The 13,252-nt window shown below is 38.1% G+C and overlaps 1 protein-coding gene across 2 annotated transcripts in view; it reads right to left on the bottom strand.

Moving 5' to 3' along the window:
• Nucleotides 1–10,844, bottom strand: part of cacna1i.L (calcium channel, voltage-dependent, T type, alpha 1I subunit L homeolog) — a 177,907-nt gene extending 167,063 nt beyond the window's left edge. Inside the window, exons 1-2 of one of the 2 annotated variants that reach the window (XM_041590722.1) lie at nucleotides 10,621–10,844; nucleotides 8,572–8,705 (exon numbers count right to left, since the gene is read on the bottom strand). In XM_041590722.1, coding sequence (XP_041446656.1) covers nucleotides 8,572–8,705; nucleotides 10,621–10,713 — 227 coding nt within the window. In that variant the 5' untranslated portion in view covers nucleotides 10,714–10,844. The remainder of the gene's footprint in view (nucleotides 1–8,571; nucleotides 8,706–10,620) is intronic. The other variant, XM_018258841.2, reaches the window with a different exon arrangement.
• Between the last annotated feature and the right edge of the window lie 2,408 nt (nucleotides 10,845–13,252).

Raw genomic sequence — 13,252 nt, 5'->3', positions numbered from 1 at the left:
AAAAGAATTCTGAGGGCTAAAAGAAATCTACCAGTCAATGAATTGACTTACCCTTTTCCTTCATTAATATCCAATGAATATTAGAAGAGAGTAATTACACTAAGACATTCTACAGTAGAACATGGAAAAGATAATAAGCAATAAAAGAGAAGAGCTGAGCTGGTGGAAGTCATTGAGAGCCACAGGGAGTCACTGAAAGCCACAGAACTGAATGTGACACATGCCAAGTGTTTGTGCTTAAGAAATACTTAGCCAATCTAAGCGTCAAAAACTTTTTTCTTCATGACAGGCACAAAAGTGGGTGAAGCATGTGAGGGATGGGATGTTATTTAGGGGATACAGAAGCATTGTTAAAGGTTTTGGAAAATTCCCAACTGGCACTAAGCTCTACTGAGAGTACGCTGCTAAAGAAAAGACCTATAAAACTGGATAATTTAATAAAGTAGATTCTGGTCACATTTCTCATTTCCTGTGTAAGTTGGTATTTGATTTGCACTAGCTCTACCAAACAGTGAGTAATAGTGGCATTGTACTCTGGGGCACAGAGCAAGACAAAGTGGATTGGCCCAGCTCTGGCCCATTCTGAAGTAGCCTTCATGGCTATGTCAGAATATTTAAAGGAGAACTAATCCCTTAACTACAAATATGATAACAAATGTCATAATTTATATTCCGGACTCACTGCATCAGTCCAGTAAGCATCAGTAATGACCCAGGTCTTCAAAATTGCAAAGGAGTTCATCATCTTGGATCGTATTAGGAGTGTCAAAGACACTGCACATGCTCAGTGGGCTCTGGGCAGCAGAGCAGAAAATAAGGTTGGCCTATCATAGAAGCTGATGTTACATGGCTTATTATTAAATTCTGATGAAGAATGCACTGGTTTCGGAGCTGCCATGTAATGTGATTCTGAATTAAATACTAATCAGCCTTGATCATATTATGTATGGCATCTTGATTAAGGTTCTAAACCATGAACCGAAACGTCAATGCAATGCATGTTTAATGATTTTTCCAATAAAAAATCTTCATATAGAAACGGTGTGCGTGTAACCCTTGGACTATTATATATATAAAAAAAAAATATATATATATATACCTGTATATATATATATAATACTGTGAATCGATCAGGAAAATGACAGCAGCACAGAGCTTTGAATCAGCAGAAAAGATGACAGGGGAGCTACCGGGGGCATAATCAGCGGCACATATATTCACCGCTGAAGGGTTGTGGTTGCCTTGGCTGGTACAGAATACCAAACCATATATGTTGAAAATTTCTCCCTTACTTTGTTAAGACGACTGCCTGCTAGATAGTTAGATAGTATCTAAAGTGGTCAACCTTTCTCCATCGTTAGCTTAATCGTTTTTATTGCTTCTCCCAAGGATTGGCATCTATACATGTATGTGTTAATACCGCTGACTTGTCTAGAGACTTGTCACTTGTAGCAATAACGACTCTTACCCATCACTCCTATCTCTCTATATCTAGTGCATTCACTGAATTGTTTTTGCTTCCTCTCTTTGACTTCTTTTGTGTGTTTCCTACTGGTTCTAACCCCTACTGCTTTGGCTTCATTACTGTGAATAGCGATGTTGGCCTGAGAAGACATACTGGGCCTGTCATGCTGTACTGTTAACTTAGTGGAGGATATTTGCCAGATTATTAAAATAATGCACTACATCGTATTTCTAAATTTTTGCAATTATAAATTGGCTTGGTTCATTATTTTCTTCTGTGTCGGTGCAGTAGCAGCTATTTCTTGGGGCTTGAAGTTCTTTTATAATTGGAAAGCTGGACAGAATTATGGATCCGCAGTTGTGAAACAATTCTGCAGTTTTTACATGAAGAGCACCTTTTTCACTTTCAAAATTTCCAATTGATGCATTTATCTCTAGTTACAGATAAAGCAAATGCACCCTTAAAATTTGCTTTAAAAAGAAGTCACATGACATTTTGTTAATTTTAATGATCGGTTTTCCTGGGTAATGTGCCGTGATGGATCATTAGAATGGAAGTGAGCGCAAGTTTTGCTTTTTTGAAAATTAGGATGTTTGATATAATTTTTTACCCTGTGATCACAACTTTGTTTCAGATTTCTTTAGCTCTTTAACATTTAAATAAATAAATTCAAACAAGTCTTTGCATATGTATTTGGGAATGCATATGTGTTGGCAGCTTTCAAATATAAATCAGTAAGTAGACGTGGTTTAGTTGTGCTTTGAGAAGACGTTAGTACAGATTGGAATCCTCTTAATGCAGAAATCATAAATAACACGTTGGTGGATTTAAATGTATTGTTTGGCACAAAATATTCAATAAATACAAGTTGCATTACACTAGGGGTCTTATTACAGGGGCATTTCACATAAAAAAATATTTTGCATTTAGATTTCCAGTTTGGAAATTCAACTGTTATAAAGTTGCTAAGGTTTCATCAACACTGGCAACTGTCCAGAGGGCTGGAATATGAATATTGCATTGTCAGAATAGACCTAAGTTGTTTGCTTACAGGGACCTTAGTTCTAAGCTAAGGTAAAAGTCTTCAGAAATCATTGTATCTGAAATTGGCCTGTTCCACTTACAGCATTAAGGAGGCAGTATGAGCTTAGCTTAAAGGAGAAGGAAAGTCTTCGTGCACTTGGGGCTGCAAAATGTTAAATGTAGTCAAACAACAGCTAGAGTAGTGTTTGAATCTGTCTAGAGGAGGTGGGTAAGTTAAAGCCTTGTAAAGAAGCACTAATAGAAACACAGAAGCACAAATAGGCACATGGAATTATATTTGGAACACAGGGAAGTAATGGTGGTGGTGTGAGAACAGTATACCATATAAAGAGAATCCACTTCTAAAATTAAATATATCTAAACATAACCAGAACCAGGCCAATTAGTATTTGTGTCCCAGTTTGCACACCACCATCCTACTTGGTTGGCAAACCACCTTACACCCCCTCAGTTCACACACCACCTTCAACACTCCCCCTGTTCAATCTGCATGCCACTTCCCCACACCACCACTGGGTCACCCAGTCACTCCACCAGCCAAGAAACATGCCTCTTCTGCCTACCCTTAGATCTGGTCCTGAATGTAGCAGAAACATTTTTAGACACAGATCTCCAGATACCTAAATAACATGTCCTGAAGATTACAGACATTGATAGTCTTATCTTACTACAGTATTGATCCAGGGACCAGTCTGATTGCCCTGTAGAAGATAGCCAAAAGTAATTTTGAGTACTGGTATGGGACCTGTTATCCAGAATGCTTGGGACCTGGGATTTTCCGAATAATGGATCTTTCCATAATTTGGATCTTCATACCTTAAGTCTACTTAAAAATAATTTAAACATTAAATACACCCAATAGGCTGGTTTTGCTTCCAATAACAATTAATTACATCTTAGCTTGGATCAAGTTCAAGCTACTGTTACAGAGAAAAAGGAAATCATTTTTAAAAATGTGAATTTGATTAAAATGGAGTCTGTGGGAGCCTTTCTGTAATTTGGAGCTTTCTGGATAACAGGTTTCTGGTTAACAAACCCCATGCCTGTACCTTTATTTGTTCACCCCTAGAAGGTAAAACTATTATCAATTCCATAACATATATTGCTTTTTTCCTCCAGAAACACAGTTTGATTTGCTAACATTCTCGCTAACAGTATTATCCAATTTTTATTATTCATACCCATTTCTATTTACAAAAGCTGGCAAACCAGTGGCATCTGAACAATGAACGCATGCATTAATTTAGAATAATTATGTCATAAAGAAAAGTCTTTTGTGCTATTAAAAAGTGCTGGGGTCTAAGGATTCAATTGGGGGTTTCATCCAACCTTCCATTCCATCTGTACTACCTGACTGTAACATATTAAGGCAGTCACTTAACAGTCATTCTAGAGAAGCTTAATTATCCCTCTAAAGTCTGGTACAAATAAAGAACAGAATTTAGCGAGACTAAAGGGGTAATTGACTGTTCCCCTGGCATACGCACATGAGCACTAAGGGGCAGTCAGCAATGCATTTATGGGGTAGCCGCAGGTCTGCATTCAGAAGCGGAGCACAGAGACCTATGGCAATTCTACATTGAAAATAAATGACCTCTTATGTTTCCAGTCTACATTCCCCCCAAAATAATTATGATTTTCTAAGAGCGAAAAAATGAATGTACAAATTAGTAATTACACAAGACAAGCCGCTAGGACCCTTCAGCTATTTGATTCTCCATTTAACAAGCACAATAAAACAACACTGCTTTTCCAATACAATCCCTTTCTATAGCCTCAGCAGTAATAAAGTAAATCCCAGCTGGCAGCAGGTTTGCTGCATTCAGACATGTTTCTTGGAAAGGCTACTGTTCAAGAATATCATGCCTGATATATTTACGTAAGACACTATGTAAATACACATCGCCCTATATAAATGAGAAATGGCATCTGCCTGTCAGTGCTCACATGCCGACGAAACGTGCAGCTATGTTTTTCCAGGCCAAAATACAGCCGTGTGAGAACTGACAGGCAGATGCAGTATTTGTGTTAAGCTTCTGTGTGTTTGTTTTTGCCTGTTTTTTTCATATGGGTGCTTCCATTACATGTAGTTTACAACCTGGATGTTTTTCATTCATAAGAGGTACAGGTATATGGGGTGCCGTTTGTCCCAAATGCATTCTGTATACAAAACTATCCGTAATACACAGAATGAATGTCTCTCATGTTATATAAGTATTTGTGACCATACACAGATAAAAAAATATACAAAAGACTTATTTCTATTAAAGAATGAAAACAAAATCTGGTTAGTGCACAAAAGGATGTCATTATATCACAAACTCCATTCTGTACAGTTTAACAAGCAATCTGTCGCACAAATGTATAACCTCCATGTAACGGACACACTTATGTGCAAAGTTACTTACAGAATGAATTATGTAAAAACAAAGTTGGACATAATATATAATAGTGTAACTAACTAGTGCTTGTCAAGCTAGATTTGACTGACAAAATAGATATCTGTGACAGGAAGCAAGATTTTATAGTACAGGATTCATTCTTTCCACAAAATGACAGTTTTGTTTCACAAAACTGATAAAATAACCATTCTGTGAATCAACACTGTCAGTCAAATTCCTGAACCAATAAGAACAAAGCTTATTGCCATATACAAACAAGATGAGAAGTGGCCAGCTCTGCTCCACATGGCTAAGGCAAAGTATCTGACCTGCTATAGTGGGCGCCCTCTAATGTCCCCTGTGCTGCATAGTAATAAACATGAACAAACCTTTCCTAAAAGAGCTGCTGTTAAACACTACAGGTTCATAAATGGAAGTTTTTACAAATGGCTGAGAAATACAATGCTGCACTTATAATGATTGTAGAGATTGAAAAGTATGCAAAACTTATATAAATATGATCATTTTAGGTGATATGGCTATTCTTATTGTAGTAACCTGCTTGTGTGGCCATTTTGGTTAAGGGTATTCCTGCTGTTTTGCCATTATCTTATGACTCACTCCTGTTCCTCTTCCTGTCTAAGCTAAGAGCAATAATGGGACAGGCCACACCCACCTGCCATCTTCTATTAAATGTACCAGAAGTTACTGTGCTTGTCTGGCTGCTTTGCCTGACTCTCAGAGACAGTTTTGTATATAATAGTTAGATTCCAATGTCTCCTCCTAGCTGTAATCTTGCACCAATTAGCTTGTAGTAGTCTCTTAATAATGTGCTTAGCTATAGTTCAACTACTACATAATAGATGTACAAATGGCCACACAAGCAGGTTACTACAATAAGAATAGCCATATCACCTAAAATGATCATATTTATGTTTTGCATACTTTTCTTTTTCTACAATCATTATAAGTGCAGCATTATATTTCTCAGCCATTTGTAAAAACTTCCATTTATGAACCTGTAGTGTTTAACAGCAGCCCTTTTAGGAAAGGTTTGTTCATGTTTATTACTATGCAGCACAGGGGACATTAGAGGGCGCCCTCTATAGCAGGCCAGATACTTTGCCTTAGCCATGTGGAGCAGAGCTGGCCACTTCTCATTTTGTTTGTATATGGCAATAAGCTTTGTTCTTATTGGTTCAGGAATGTGACTGACAGTGTTGCTTCACAGAATGGTTATTTTATCTGTTTTGTGAAACAAAACTGTCATTTTGTGGAAAGAATGAATCCTGTGCTATAAAATCTTGCTTTCTGTCGCAGATATCTATTTTGTCATTCAAATCTAGCTTGACAAGCACTAGTTAGTTACACTATTATATATTATGTCCAACTTTGTTTTTACATAATTCATTCTGTAAGTAACTTTGCACATAAGTGCGTCAGTTACATGGAGGTTATACATTTGTGAGACAGATTGCTTGTTAAACTGTACAGAATGGAGTTTGTGATATAATGACATCCTTTTGTGCACTAACCAGATTTTGTTTTCATTCTTTAATAGAAATAAGTGTTTTGTATATTTTTTTTCTCTGTGTATGGTCACAAATACTTATATAACATGAGAGACATTCATTCTGTGTATTAGGGATAGTTTTGTATACAAGATGTATTTGGGACAAACGGCACCCCATACAGGTAAGCCGCCCATGCACGTTCCAAATCTAGGCAGGCTGTATTACATGGCTCTGTCAAACTGCATCTTCCCTGCACAAGTAGCATAACCATGTAAATGCCAATAAGCCAACAGGCGGGATAGGGTCATTATTGCACTTACAGTGTCAAATCAATTGATCTAATGAAGGAACACTGCTATCAGTCAAAGCTGACTCATACAGCTCTGTTCTAGGTGTCATTGAAGTAGCCATATATAACATGCAGGCATAAAATAAATCTTAAATCGCTCATGTCCTAACTGAGAACTTATTTTAATTAAGCTACCTTTAACTAGATGCATACATTTATGCCGTAGAAAATAGTCAGTACACGATCGATCCTCTCTAAGAAATATTGTTGTGTGCCAGATGTCACCACTAAACTAGCATAATATGCTGTGCATCAGGCAAGGCATCAATGTGATCTATAAATGCCATAAAATAGTGTTGCACTTCCACTGCTGATCTGAGAGTATGTATGCTTTGCACATATATGTAAAGTAGAAGGTGGTTTTGCTCAGGAGATACATTTTGCTTTTCCCAGATACAGACATTGGATTATTTTTTATTCCTCTGCTAAAATCCCCCTTTAAATCTGTCAGTGTTCCATTGTGTGCTTTCTTTTTCCCTGTAATGAAATGCAGCCTTTATAAAAAAAAAAAAAAAAAAGATGTATACTGTATGTGAGGGGAGAGATAGGGAGTGCTGGAGCAAAGAGGAAGATATGGCAGAATGGAGAGCAGTGAATGTTGTACCATACTGAATGCATAATGTTTTATGTGAATTGCATAGTAGAATTCTCACAGCGACTGTGACAAACCCATACAACCTCAGTCTATATTCCGTCTTGATGACTAATGTCATTAGTTTGCCTGATAGGATTGGAAAAAGTTACATTCCTTTCCAATAAATACAATAATGAAAAGCCTACCTTTGATTTCATTACACAAATACACACACACAGGCAAGGAGGCTATTGGCAATATTTTCAGTACACGTTTTCATTTGTTTAGCAAACAAATGAACTAATACAGCAGGGAATTGCGTTTCTATACAGTTGCAAGAAACTACAAGCAGCTACATATCTTGAGAAATTGTTCTAATTATTCAGCCATATTCTCTTCTCCCTAGTTGAGCAGAGGATTCTGGCAAGAATATTTTCTACCTGCCACAGTAATGATCAATAATAGAAGTTTTGTTTTTTTTGCAGATTTCTAAAGCATTCTTTTGTCTATTGAAGGTATCACTGTAAAATAACGTTTTATTTTAGGGCTCAGACATTTTGCACAACGTTGTTTGCAAAATCTTTAGATGTAAGTGGTTTGCTTACAAGCCAGAAGCACAAAGACTTGCAGAGCTTGATATTCCATATTCCAATTTATACCATATTCCATATGTATGCGGTTGACCATGAATGCCACAAGGTCCAAGAGCATTCTTGGTTGGGATTAGAACTGTTTTTTAGGTAGGGCAGATATTCTATTAACCATGGGTTAATAGTTTGACAGTATCTAATAGTGAGTACAGTAAACTTATTTGTTGAGTGGTGATATACAGTAGTCCAAAGACTTTTTGACTTACAGCTACTAGACAATGTATATCATAATTTGGATGTATGCAAAAGCAGTCAAAATTGCAGCCCTCCTACTGTTTTTGAAGTGAATCTCCAGCATTCCACAACTGCCAAGGTTTGGGAATTGCAATTAACAGTTGGAGGGCTCTTTAATATAAAGTTTCCTGGATTGCAAGAGACCCTTTGAACACAACCTGAGAGATCTTCATCACAATACAGTGCACTTGCTCTTTGCTCCATCAGTCCTATGACCTTAGATCTCCTACAACTATTACTCATCCTAAATAGTTCACATTGTAATTATTTAAGACAAATAAATACAATTTTTATATAACCAGCCAACTGTTCCACTAAAAATGCAACAGCCAATATCTGATTACAAAAGAAGTCACTTACCCAGCCATGACTATAAAGAAGTCCAGTCTATTCCACGTATCTCCAAGGTAACACTTCTTCCCAAAGATCCCCAAGGCCACCATTTTCACCACCATCTCCATTGCAAAGAAGATGAATATAAAGTCATCGAAGACCTGATATGACCCACGGGAAGAAAATATAAAAATAATCACAATACATTTGAAATTTTTTTTATCACACTCTGCCCAACTTGTATGTTTTATCATGAATTATAAATCACTCAGGGAAAGCTGAGAATTTCATTGCAGCTTTAACTGTTTAATCCTAAATGGTGTCAGTGTGTAAAATGCTCAGATGAAGTTAAGTGCAGGGACATTATAATGTTTGCAGGCTCAATGTCACCTCTCGTCAAGCCTTTCTTGTAAAGCTAGCAGGCCATTCTTAAAAGACTCGAGTAACCTTTAGTTGTAAATACTGTACATTAACATATGGCCATATATTAGCATATATAGAAACAGGATTAGGATGAATTAAATGCACAGCATTTCTGGTTAATTAAATCACTGAAATCTGACCACTCAGTCACTTAGCCCTGACCTTAAAATGATTGAAAATTGCTTTACTGCTATCTGCACTTAAATGAAAGTACTCCAATGTAGTAGAGACATTTGCCCATTAAACAGAAATATGATCAGTAGAGTCATCTTTCTGTAATTATAAGTCTGCCTGAGATTCTGTAGCAGACAGTGGTCTCATTTACTAAGGCAGGTGCATATTTGCAGCAGTGAAGCAAGCCACGCCAACCAGTGAGCCCTAGCCCCCTATCCTTGATTTGTCTAGTGTAGTTGAAATAACAAAAGCATTTATGGTGTACATTTGTGGCTTTCTTTAAAGGAGAAGGAAAGGTTAAAACTAAGTAAGCCTTATCAGAAAGGTCTATATAAGTATACCAGTAACCTCCAAAGTAGTGCTGCTCCGAGTCCCCTGTCAAAAGAAACAGCACATTTCTTTCCTTCTATTGTGTACACATGGGCTTCTGTATCAGACTTCCTGCCTTCAGCTTAAACCTCATTGCCCTGGGCAAGAGCATGCTCAGTTTGCTCCTCTTCCCCCACCCCTCCCTTCTCTACTGTAATCTGAGCCCAGAGCAGGGAGAGACTCAGGCAGGAAGTGATGTCACACCATGTTAATACTGCAGCTCCTATCCTAAAGATACAGAGAGTTTCTAGTGCTTTTTACTCAGGTATGGTAAAACATTCTACAGAATAAATATAGCATTCTAGCTTGCACTATTGCAACTAATCTATTGGCAATACAATGCCTCCGTAGCTTTCCTTCTCCTTTAAGACATTTTCGGTTCAAACCCCACTATATGGTCTGACATTTGGTTAAGCCCTTCCCATACTCATAATAAGGTTATTAAGCTTTAAAATATATTCTTGTAAAATTCTAAAGCAGAATAGATGGGACAGCAAATAATCATTCACCTTACAAGCAGACCTTTAGGCTTTGCTCCACTAACCACTGGGACAGCTCTCCAGTTTGGAAAACTCTGCTGTAAAGGGTTGTTTAGAGAGTCACTACTTATACGAATGAAGTTGACTCTATATTAGCATTGGCCAATGATATTTAGACCAGAAATTATCCTAGAGGACCAGGCATTGCTATTTTACAAACCTAAAAGAATACTCATCACCAACAAATCTAAGTTAAACGGTGGTACTACTATGTTTCCCTTGTAGTAAGAAGGTCCTAGTTTTACGTGATCTTCCATTGCCATTATTGGTGGAAGTTCTATCTAAGTAAGGAGGCACATGTTGCATAGTTTTCATGGTCAGACTTACTGGAACTGTAGTGATGTCCATGCCACAACTTGTACTATTTCTTTGGTGGTGATTGTACATTTGTATGTTATTCCACTGCCAACGTGGTTTGCCAAGCTTTTCCTAAGCATCCAGCCTACTGGATTGCTTCTGTTGTTAGTACAACAGTATGTGGTATGCAAAGATCTCATCGCAACAACTTCATTGCTATTTCACACATAATAGAATATATCTGTAAAGAACAGGTCCCAGTTGTTCAACTTACTTGAAGAATTTGGCATCGGTCTGATGAGCAGTCGACATCTTCACAAGGCTGGAACATTCCGAGGGTTACACAGTTCAGAAGAATTACCATCATGCTAAGACACTCGAACCAAGTAAGAGAAGGAAGGTCAAGGAAAATTCTCTGTATGAATTTCAATGTCTCTCATCTTCCTCTAACCCCACTGAATGTCTCTTTATTGTACAGAACAAACCATTTCAAACAGTTTAAACTGTCAAAAATCTAACCAATTTAAATTTAGGTATCATAGCAGCATTATCAAAGTTTAAAATGATTCCTAATAATGCCTTTTCGTTCCTTTTTGCCCATAATTCTCTAACAATATCACAGATAAACGTAAATTAGAGGTTCAGCATCAAGACTGCACCCCTCCCCTCTTCCTTCCCATTTGACCCAACTTAATACCACCAGACCCACCCGAATAAAAACTGCCAGACAGCTTGGTTGGAAAGAGAAGGCCACAGTTGTTTACTTATCAACCATAGCACTAACATAAATTAACATGTGTAACTGCCAAATTGTAACCAAATTGTTTGTATAGCAAACATTTCCTTACCAAACAATCTTGACTTACTCGCGTCAAGAGGACTGACCCTGCTCCCAAATGTAAAGCCTGGTTCCTGACTCCTTTCTCCCCAGCCCTAAACTGAGGCTGCCAGCCTTCACATCAGAACCCCAGGCCTGCAAAGCTACTTACACTCCTTGTGAAATACCCCATTTAACTTCCCCTGGGGCTCCAAGTAAAGATACCCTCCACTAATGGCACAACAATGCACTCATAGGAAGGGTGGGCTGCTGTTCCTTCCACCATCCAGCATTGACTGAAGAGGTAAGGTGCACTTCACCCTGTGTAACACTTGTTCTCCATTCCCGCCCGTGTAAATGAAACTGGCCAATCCACCAACCCCACAGATATTGTAGGGGCACCTTCCTAGGCCTATCAAGCTCTTCTTCTATTCACTTCTCTATGGGTGATTGGGACCCCTATATCAACACAAATTTTACAAGTAGCACATTTGTACAATATCATTTCCACACATTACTTATTTTGTACTTTACTGCATGGCCATTAAAATGCATAGCCTGTCCTTGCGTACAGTTCAAATTGAATTTGATGTGGGTATATGTTATTATGCATGGAGAGTCCTAGTCCTATTTTATTCTATATTTTTAAATAAACCGTAGCTACTGTATTGTTTTTCCTGGACTGCTATTTAGGAGTGACATATTATAGAAATAATTATAGCAGTCAGACTGTAAGCTGGGACCTCCTGAGAAGCTATTGTTCTACCACCTTATTTTCAGTGAGCATTTTGAGGGTGACACTGTCAGACATTTCAAATTCATGTCAGTTGAAGATGATGGAGCAATTTAGGATTGCATGTACAACTGGAGATGCCGGGGGTATAGGATCAGGACAGAAAGGGCAGAGTGAAAGTTTGATACAAAGGTTGGTTCCATTTTGTCGCTTTATATAACAGGGCATTCCTATACTAATACCTACTGCACCTGGTAATTAGCTGTAGCCAGGGTCAGATATACATAGCGGGCACCCCTAGGTCCGCTGTCGTTCAACATCCACCTCCCTTTTATTCACTCAAATTTTCGTCATCGGAACCAGAGAAATGGGAATTGGCTCACTGGAAATTTTAAAAAAAGAACTATTGTATCTCCTGTGCTTTCCCAGTGATTCTGAACCAATGTGGATGTGGCTGGGCAGCAAGCCGCCCCCTAAAATCCTGCTGCCCCCGGCCCAGACCTTGGTGACCTCTCCACAAATCCGGGCCTGGCTATTGAAAGGCAAGCACACATTGATACCCAAAGCAGCTATAAATCCAACCACAGTTTTTCAGATTTGCACACCTTAATACCATGCAGAAATCCAGGCAGTATTTGTCGAGGCACATTGGGCTGCTTGACAAATATTGTGTGACAGTTAACAGCAAAGCAACAACCTCCTTCCTCTCGAACCATAACAACTCTTAAAACAAAGATAATCTGTTTTGACTGGAATTTGTATACTGAGTTTGTTTGCAAATGTCTTAATTTCTGCTTATCCTCTCCAAAGCTATAAGCAAAAGTGTACACATGCACAAACACATCCTACTGGATTATGGATTCACTTCCGAAGAGAGAAACAGAGAAATCGAGAGAGAGAGAAGCAGACTAAAGGATATGCGTTCAGAAGAAGGTTGGATGATGATTATGGTAGAGGAATGAAGAAAAAAATGGGCGAGGGATGTAGATAAGGGGGAATAATAGGGATCTCATATCCCCTATACCCTATGTGAGAGAGTTAGATGGAGTGACGCAAATTAACTATTGGACAGCACTGCAGATTACCTCTGTTTTTTGCTGATTTATTTTACTGTATTTCTCTCAGCTGTCTAAAAATGTCCTGGAGTTTTCTCCAGTTGTTGTCATGGTATCCACCCTATATGTATGTTTATGCACTCCCGTAGTTGGCAGCTGCTGCCAATATACAGAAAAAGTCTCCGGTTTTTACGGTCTGGCTTCGTAAGATTTTAGTCCCTCATTTTGTATGGCTGTCTCTTAAAAATAATATTTTTATAAGGTAAAATATACTATTACAATTGGGGCACATTATTAATGC

Source organism: Xenopus laevis, chromosome 4L, assembly GCF_017654675.1.
Source record: "Xenopus laevis strain J_2021 chromosome 4L, Xenopus_laevis_v10.1, whole genome shotgun sequence".
Lineage (NCBI taxonomy): Eukaryota > Metazoa > Chordata > Amphibia > Anura > Pipidae > Xenopus > Xenopus laevis.
This window is presented reverse-complemented; position numbering and strand designations above follow the sequence as displayed.